Source organism: Ascaphus truei, chromosome 22 (genome assembly GCF_040206685.1).
Source record: "Ascaphus truei isolate aAscTru1 chromosome 22, aAscTru1.hap1, whole genome shotgun sequence".
NCBI lineage: Eukaryota > Metazoa > Chordata > Amphibia > Anura > Ascaphidae > Ascaphus > Ascaphus truei.
The window spans coordinates 12,350,973-12,360,300 of record NC_134504.1 but is presented as its reverse complement, the minus strand read 5'-3'; the positions used below and the strand labels follow the sequence as shown (position 1 = coordinate 12,360,300).

Below are 9,328 nucleotides of genomic sequence, written 5' to 3'. Positions count from 1 at the left end.
AGTAACTGAACCATTCTGAGCACCACCCTCTAGCATCAAATATCTCACCTTTTACTAGAACAGCCGGGGATTATATCTATAAATATACAGACATTGTCTTTCCTACTTGTGTTCTTCTAGTCTTAAACCTCTGGATATCCATTCCATGTTGGCACAGCTGGATGCTAACATGTCCAATAGCCTGCAGTAAAAGTGAACTATACCCATGTTACTCGCACACGACTCAATAAACACAACACACCACTGTATTAAAATTAACTTTATTTGGCCAACACTTCACATTCCAACTTAAAGATGGAGGAATGCTTGTAGAATTTACACATTTTGATCCTGCTTAAACCTCCACCCCTGTCCAGAGGCCAACGTGTCATTGGTTGCTTTATCAGAGGGCCTGTCCCAAACAGAAACAATGGGAAACAAATTGCATTGAGAGAAGTGTACCGCCTAAGGTGATCAGAGAGGGGGCCCTGAACTCAGGGATATTTTGGGTAGTGTGATCAGTGAGTATCCCTTTCCTTCTGCCCCCCCCCCCTCCCCAAACACAGGGAGCTCACTGCATCAAATACTGACTGCTGTCACCAGGTACCCCCACCCGCCAGGCTACAGCATGGACACGACTGAAGTGAGGACCCCTCCACCCCACCCCCCACTTCTAGAGGAGAAGGCAGCCCAGGGAAATAAGCTACAGCGGCTGTGGGGGTGGGATAAAGCCCATTTTTGTTAAGTCACCAGCCATGCAAGGAATTCCATATACAGTATAAAGTTCACAATAAAGCCAAGGACAGCCAGGACGACGACACTATTTGGGGAAGCGAGAACAAATACAGAACTTTACATCATGAAACAAATCACTGGAAAAAAGTAAAACAAGTGTTAAAAAAAAACAAAAACCGTGAAAAACAAAACAAATCTATTAAACTGACCATCACAAAACCAAAAGCTCCCTCCCCCCTCCCCAAACAAGATTCCATATACACAGATGGATGAAACGGTTTGCAATCATTTCCTCTGGATTCTCAGCATTCTGACATTGTAGAATTTCTTTAGACTTCCTTCCCACTCCTGTAGTGTTTCCTGCAAGTTTCACTTCACATTCTTATAATTCATCTTTTGTATGTTGGTCATCTCCATCCTCCAACTCGGGCTCCTCTGCCTCCTCCAAATCCTCCAGATCCTACAATAGAAACCCAACGTTAGGCTGAAGGCAGAGCGTCTGTCAGCATTGCACAGGCCAATGTCACAACTCGCACTAATAACCAGGTGCATGGCACCATCAGGATTGGTGCTACAATATAGTATTTACAATAAAGGCCACCAAGATATATTTAATATACAGACACCCATCATGACTGAAGACTAGTATAGCATAGCTGGGTCACTTAATGAAACATGGTGATGGTCACATCGCTATTAACTGCGGGTGGCTGGTGACAGGACGAGTTGCCCAAGCAGAGCCCACGTATTCACAGTACCCCTGGCACAGTTGATCACCCCCAACTCACCTCCTCAGCAGCTGCCCCCTCTTGTCCTCCACTCTCCAAGAACTTTGTGAATCCTTCTAGCGTCCTCTCCCCGTTATAATCCACCACCTGAAACACACACAAGAGTTCAAAGTCTTGCGATAAGCACGGTGAGCTCGTGCTGCTCATCCCTGGCCACTCCATGCTCACAACATACCTTCTTCTCAGCCCCTGCTGGGAAGAATTTCAGTGTGGGAAAGCTGTGGATTTTCACAGCTTCAATCTCATTAGCAGTGGAATCCATTTTGCCAATGACGATGTCCTCGTGGTCCTTGAACTTCTCCCCTAGTTGGTCCCAGATGGGAGCTATCTGCTTGCAGTGACCACACCATGGAGCGTCTGAATGCGGAAGATAAGCAGCATGTCAAAAAAAAGCAGCAGCGGTTCATTTATAGCTAAACTCTGCAGGAGCGGCTGATAAAACAAAAGTCCCGCAGGAAACTCACAGAACTCTACAAACACATTCTTCTTCTCATCGAAGACCACTTCCTCAAAGTTTTTCCCCACCAGGACCTTCACAGGGGTCTTGTCCCAATCTTCTGGCTCGTCCTGGCTCATAAGATGGGCCTGGAGGAGAGTAAGCAGACACGGATCAGCACACCGTGCCTGGGATTCGGCCCACTTACTTACGGTATTAGATGCCTCCGAGAGTCAAGAACCAAGATTGTGAATCAAAATGCAAATCTGTGCGCAGGTGCAAGAAACTAACGTAACTTACAATCGGTATCTAATCCAATCACTTCTGAGTTATCCACCGACACTAGTCATGCCCCTTGCACACTCCCTTTTCTGCACAGCCCATCAATCACTGCAGTCCTCCGTAGCTCGCCAGACCCACCTTGACTTTGCCCTCAAGGAAGCGGTCACAGAACTCCTTGATCTTATCAGCCGAGAGGTCATCAGAATCCGGCTTATACTTGGTCATCTCCTCCTCCAAGGTGATGAGGCGGATGGCTGGGCACTCTTCCTTCTTCAGGCCAAAGAACTCAAGGATCCGCTGATTGTCGCTGTGATCGCTATCGATGAAGATGAAGAGGATCTAATAAGGAACAAAAAAAAACCCCACCGGTATGAGCACGTTGGGGATCCCATGAAGGGACTTCAGGCTTTCGTCCCCGGGGGCCGCAGCTGCACACAAGGTACAGCCCTCTAGCCCCAGTCAACGTGTGGGCGCGGCGGCCTTGCATTGGCCACGTCACAGCGGCAGTTCAGCCAATGAGGGTGAACCTGCCACGGGATGTCATGGCCATGCGCCGCCCCGTCATGATCTACTCTTCACCACAGGTCACAGCCCAGACTAGTGCACACGGCGCCAGGTCGCGCGCGCATTGAATGGGGCCGTAGCCCAAGACGCATCTGAACGTCCTGCGGTCAGTTTTCGTTACTCCTGTGCCAGACTCCGTCCCAAATATTGGATGTCACAGGTCACTCACGGCTGCAGGATGTGGCTTTTTTAAAGTCCATTACATCCAGTTTCCTGGGTGCCCCTGAACTGTCCGCGGGTCCCTCACCTTCCCCTTGAAGCTGGCAGCAGCTTTCTTGAAGTCGTCCAGCTTGTCTTGGTAGTCCGGGACACTTTTCGGCAGGAAGAAGAGAATGTGAGTCTTTATCTCCCCACCAAAGATCTTTGGTGCGGTCTGCAGATTTAAAAAAATAAATAAATAAAGTTTAGTACAGGCACACCCTGCATTAACGTACGCAATGGGACCAGAGCATGTATGTAACACAGGCATACCCCGCATTAACGTACGCATATATACATACCCCGCATTAACGTACGCAATGGGACCGGAGCATGTATGTAAAGCGATAATGTACTTAAAGTGAAGCACTCCCTTTTCCCCACTTATTGATGCATGTACTGTACTGCAATCATCATATACGTGCATAACTGATGTAAATAACGCATGTGTAACAGGCTCTATAGTCTCCCCGCTTGCGCACAGCTTCGGTACAGGTAGGGAGCTGGTATTGCTGTTCAGGACGTGCCGACAGGCGTATGCGCGAGCTGCCGTTTGCCTATTGGATGACATGTCCTTACTTGCGAGTGTACTTAAAGTGAGTGTCCTTAAAGCGGGGTATGCCTGTACATGGAGCAACACAAAAAATACTAAAGCGCAAGAGGAAGGAGAGACGTACCTGTTCTGTGAACTCTATCACAAGAGGCAGCTGGTTGGACTTTATGAAGTTCAGGATGTTCTCCTTTGTGATTTCTCCCTCAAAGTGGTTCTGACCTTCATCAAACTAAGGGAGAAAGAAGGGTTAAAATCCAACAGAAATGAGTAGCCAGTGCATGTAGGAATTGTGCACATCACTTTGCCACCAACTGCCAGAAGCCACAATGCGAACAAGCCGTTTACCACCATTTCTGCACCAGGCCCGTTAGCTGCGATAACTTATGGCAGTGTCACAGCGGGAAGGGAAGCGTACCCGTGTCACAGTGGGATGTGTACCGTGGCAGTGTCACAGCGGGAAGGGAAGCGTACCCGTGTCACAGTGGGATGTGTACCGTGGCAGTGTCACAGCAGGAAGGGAAGCGTACCCGTGTCACAGTGGGATGTGTACCGTGGCAGTGTCACAGCAGGAAGGGAAGCGTACCCGTGTCACAGTGGGATGTGTACCGTGGCAGTGTCACAGCAGGAAGGGAAGCGTACCCGTATCACAGTGGGATGTGTACCGTGGCAGTGTCACAGCGGGAAGGGATGCATACCCGTGTCACAGTGGGATGTGTACCGTGGCAGTGTCACAGCGGGAAGGGAAGCGTACCCGTGACAGTGGGATGTGTACCGTGGCAGTGTCACAACAGGAAGGGATGCGTACCGTGGTAGTGTCACAGCAGGAAGGGATGCATACCGGTGGCAGTGTCACAGCAGGAAGGGATGCGTACCGGTGGCAGTGTCACAGCGGGAAGGGATGCGAACAAGACTAGAAGAGTCCCTCAGAAACCATTCACGGACATTGCCATAACGCGCTGGGGCAAGGCCTGAATAACACTGCTCTAAAACCCAAGTTAGAAATGATTTCATATTGAAGGCATCCACTGACTAACCAGGCGTGACAGGCAGCTTCATGCCAGCAGGAAGTTAATACGCCGACAGAGGGACAGAAAAACTGCGCTGCTTGTGCCAAACCCAGCGTCATAATCAGGCAGCAAACATCTACATGCAGCTTCTGAGAACCTCCCTCCTCTTACCACGAAAGCAAGAGGGCAAAACCCAGAGCAGGATGTACCCCCCACGCAAGACACCCTCTGCCAACAGGGCAATACCCGGGCCAGGGTGTACAGCCACGTATCCACTTCCTGATGCTTTAGCCGCAGAGGAAAGTTGGTAGGACAGAGCGTCTCACATGGGGATCAGGTGACTGCTAACAAGCTGCCATAAAGCTTGTATCAACCTACATAGGTCACGGAAGAGATCATGCACGCTACAAAACATCCCTGGGTTAACCCAATCACTGTCAAGGAGGGGCATGTAACATGGACCTGCAATGGTGTTGCAAGCCCCCTAGCAACAGAAGGGTTAAATGCCTAGTGTTCAGAAACGACCTGCCTCTGGCCCCCTCCTGCCCACCTCACTAGGTCATTATTTACTTACATTGATGAGGATCCTCTGAGCATATAAAAATAAGCTATTCTCTTTATCAGAGACCCTCCTCTCCTCAAACCCCGTGAGAAGGTTCATTGCAACATACAGAAGCAGCCTCCTGCCGATTAATCTCAGAGCAGGCTCCTTGCAAAGACATATCCTGAGATGGGCCACTCCTCACCTTCTTAAAGAGGACAATACCGTCCTTGTCAAGCTTGTATTTGGTGAAGACCACGTCGCTGGAAGTGATGGCGAAGGGAACATCGTCCACAGACTCTGCTGCTTGCAGGAAAACCTTGGCCGGGTCAGATTCGACATCCTGGGGGAGCAGAGATTCATTTAGAAAGCCGTACCACTGCACTTCACTGACCGCGCCAACGTTTTAGACATTGAACAAGTTTCACGAGCAGTCTCAGGAACCAAGGAAACCAATGCACAAACGCTACATATTTTATACGAGACGTGACAGTGACAATAGGAATTTACTAGGCGTTCTCTGAAAAGGAAACCCATCTTCCTTGTGGCAAAATGTTTAGTTCTGCTTCCTTAGAGGCTGTTCCAAAGCTTGGGTCTGTGTAACGATTCCTGCCAAGCAGCCCAGTACACAAACTGAATGCCAGGACTTGGGTTTGTATGCGTGTCAGTGACACTGGGGGACCATCGTCTCACCTTGAAGAATCCGATCACTGCAACGTCGCTCGCCTCCACCAGAGAAGCTGCAGACGCCTCGTCAGTCAGGGTGGTGGCAGACGGACCTGTGCGCTTCTTCAGCCAGCTCACAAAGTCTGCGGCCTCCCTACCAGCTGCACAGGGAACAGGCATTGCATGCATTGTACATATCAGTGACCCAGGACAGACACCTCTGCAGAGACTTCATGATGAATTGCCAACAACCCAAAAATATTACTATAGTATTAAAAGACAGATCTTCACTACACAACTCCCATGCTGAGCCTCCCAGCCTGTCCTGTAGTTAAGGGTCAGTATGCATAGATTGCCTCCGACCCTTTCCCCAGAACGCTGACCCACAGATCTCACCCTCGTCTGTGCTCACAGACGCTTACCAGAGTATTCTTTGGGGGAAGACTTGTCACCATTCTTGAAGAATTTGATAGTTGGGTAGCCTCTGACACCAAACTCCTGGGCCAGCTCAGACTCCTCTGTGGCATCTACCTTACCCAGTCGGATCTCAGAACCCTCTGCTTTCAGTGTTGCAGCAGCCTTCTCATACTCGGGGACCAGCGCCTTGCAGTGACCACACCAGGGAGCGTCTGCAGATACACAGCAGCACAAAGTCAGGAAACAGACAGAACACACATGCTGGTGTTAACAGGTTAAAGCAGAGCCAGAGAGGGGCAGCCATCTTTTCCCTGGATGTGGGACCTTCCTGGCATGTGCTTATTGGAGAATTAGTAAATGTACAGGTGAGCTATTGCAGATACCACAGATGACCCAGACAGAAAAGTCCAGGCAGATAAGAGCCTGTATTAAAACTCATTAAAGCATTAGATTAGGCACATGGTTGAGATGTTACTGTGCAGAGCTTTACTTCAATACCAAATCCTATATAAAGACATGGCAGCTGGCACAATAGATTTGTGCAAGCCCCCAGAGAAGCACAAATAGTATCCAGCCCACCAGATTAACAGCAGAAACTGCACAAATGCTTAGATGGGAAGAAAGATATTGTTCTAACCATTAGTGGCTCATGCCACCAAACCACTTCATTCAGGACACGTGACAAAGCAGAGATCACTTCATGCAAACATCACACGAAATACTTTAGTAAGACAGTGTAAACGGGTACTTCAGAGCAGGAGAGAACACACAGCAAGGAACAACTGCACAACAGCAGGCACAGATTTCATGGTTGTGTTGCATTTCACATTTAGCCCCAGAATAATGGACCGGTGCAATGCTCCAGGGATGCGACTGGGGCATCAAACAAAGGTTTCCCTAAAAAGGGAGACAAAAGATTACCTTCTGGATTCACTTTTTCAGATAAGTTACAGCTAGGCGTTAAGAACAAATTGAATCTGAGCAATAGCTCAAACTCCTACTGTACTCTTAAAATCAATAAATATATATCAGTCATTAATTTTTATATTTTGTATATATTATGGAATATTTGTTAATGAAATACTTAATTGTTTGATTTTAAGAGTACAGTAGGAGTTTGAGCTATCGCTCAGATTCAATTTGTTCTCAACACATAGCTGTAACTTATCTGAAAGAGTGCATCCACAAGGGAATCGTGTGTCTCCCCGATTAGGGAAACCTTTATATATGTATCCTTATCCACTTTGCACCACTGATTAATAGGTTGAGCGGTAGGACAACTGTGTGAATAAGACTGGGGCAGTCAGGGCTGAAGCTCAACAGGGCCCTCCTCCCCCAGGGTCAGCCTGCTCAGGGCCCTCCTCCCCCAGGGTCAGCCTGCTCAGGGCCCTCCTCCCCCAGGGTCAGCCTGCTCAGGGCCCTCCTCCCCCAGGGTCAGCCTGCTCAGGGCCCTCCTCCCCCAGGGTCAGCCTGCTCAGGGCCCTGCAGTGATTGGAACGGTCCCGGTGTAATAAAGCCTTTGCTGGGAACATGCTCACAGCCCGGGGGTGCACAGGGAGGTGTCAGGCAGAGCCGGGGGTCAGAGGGCACACCACGTGGGGTCAGGAGTGGCATGTCTGCACTGTACACGTCACCCTAACCGGCACCGCCCTGGCCACGCCCCCTCAAACCGATTGGCCGAGGCGCGGCACAGTTGAACGGGCAATATCGCCGCACGTCAAATCAAATACGTGCTGTGTCCCGGGGGGAGGGGCAGCAGAGAGCAAGAGAAGGGGGGACCCCCTGCGGGGGAGGGGAGCAGAGCAAGAGAAGGGGGGACCCCCTGCGGGGGAGGGGAGCAGAGCAAGAGAAGGGGGGACCACCTGCGGGGGAGGGGAGCAGAGAGCCAAAGGGGGGACCCCCTGCGGGGGGGGGGGGCAGAGAGCAAGACAAGGGGGGACCCCCTGCGGTGGAGGGGAGCAGAGAGCAAGAGAAGGGGGGACCCCCTGCGGGGGAGGGGAGCAGAGAGCAAGAGAAGGGGGGACCCCCTGCGGGGGGGAGCAGAGAGCAAGCAAAGGGGGGACCCCCTGCGGGGAGAAATTGGGGGATTGGAGGGGTCCTGCTATGATATCAGGAGGTGACAGCCGCCGCCCCGGGGCTAAATCCGCTCAGTGTCTGCGGACTCCAGTCACAGCAGCCGCCCCCCCCCCTCCCGCCCCGGCCCCCCCTCTCCTCCCCGGCCTCCCCTCTCCTCCCCGGCCTCGGCCCCCCCCCTCTCCTCCCAGGCCTCTGCCTCTAGCCCCCGACCCCAGCTTCCTCTCCTCTCCCCCCCCCCTCAGCCTATGCTATGCTCCCTCTCCTCCTCCCTCTCCCCAATCTATGCTATACTCGCTCTCTTCCTCAACCCCTCTCACCCCCCCCCGGCGCCTCTCTCCCCCCCCCCGGCGCCTCTCTCCCCCCCCCCGGCGCCTCTCTCCCCCCCCCCGGCGCCTCTCTCCCCCCCCGGCGCCTCTCTCTCCCCCCGGCGCCTCTCTCTCCCCCCGGCGCCTCTCTCTCCCCCCGGCGCCTCTCTCTCCCCCCCGGGACTCACAGAACTCCACCAGCAGGTACTTGTGCGCCCCCAGCGCCTCCCCGAAGTTGGCCTTGGTGAGCAGCAGCACATCCCGCTCCTCGGGGATCTGCGCCCGTACCGCGAGCAGCAGCACGGAGATGAGCAGCGGGGAGAGCCGGGGCACGGTGCGCAGCATGACGGCGAGAAGGGAGAGTTCCGGTGTCCGGGACGTGGCGCTGCGCATGCGCTTTATATCACCAGGGAAACTGCTCGTGGTGAATTCTGACTGGACAACGTTCCATTTCCGGTCCCGCCCTCAGACCGGAAGTGACTACAGGAGGCGGGAATAGTTCTGATTGGCTGCGGCACCTGTCAGTGCAGAGTGGCATTATATTGTGTAATTACACTTAATTATATTAATCAGACAATAACCTGAGAGAGGAGACACCCCTAGCACTGATACAGAAGCATGTCTCTGCGTGTTATTATATGTCGCTGCGCATTATTACATCTCTGCGTGTTATTATATATCTGCGCGTTATTATATATCTGCGCGTTATTATATCTCTGCGCGTTATTATATATCTGCGCGTTATTATATATCTGCGCGTTATTATATCTCTGCGTGTTAT

General features: G+C 51.7%; 1 protein-coding gene across 1 annotated transcript; it reads right to left on the bottom strand.

Annotated features, from left to right (window-relative positions):
• Window positions 1-244: 244 nt before the first annotated feature.
• Window positions 245-8,963, bottom strand: P4HB (prolyl 4-hydroxylase subunit beta). The gene is made up of 11 exons (XM_075579998.1): window positions 8,736-8,963; window positions 6,172-6,378; window positions 5,777-5,910; window positions 5,289-5,426; window positions 3,660-3,764; window positions 3,032-3,157; window positions 2,359-2,559; window positions 1,967-2,087; window positions 1,678-1,859; window positions 1,503-1,589; window positions 245-1,174 (listed from the first exon to the last, which is right to left on the bottom strand). Exons 1-11 carry the CDS (start codon window positions 8,938-8,940, stop codon window positions 1,097-1,099), a joined length of 1,584 nt encoding a protein of 527 aa, XP_075436113.1. The 5' UTR covers window positions 8,941-8,963; the 3' UTR covers window positions 245-1,096.
• Between the last annotated feature and the right edge of the window lie 365 nt (window positions 8,964-9,328).

Excerpts from the sequence above, each read along its gene's own strand:
- P4HB (XM_075579998.1), bottom strand. The coding sequence starts at position 8,940 with ATGCGCAGCGCCACGTCCCGGACACCGGAACTCTCCCTTCTCGCCGTC. Across the intron at positions 2,560-3,031 it reads CTGCCAGCTTCAAGGGGAAG|ATCCTCTTCATCTTCATCGA; the intron begins GTGAGGGACCCG and ends GTTCCTTATTAG. Across the intron at positions 1,175-1,502 it reads AGGGGGCAGCTGCTGAGGAG|GATCTGGAGGATTTGGAGGA; the intron begins GTGAGTTGGGGG and ends TTTCTATTGTAG.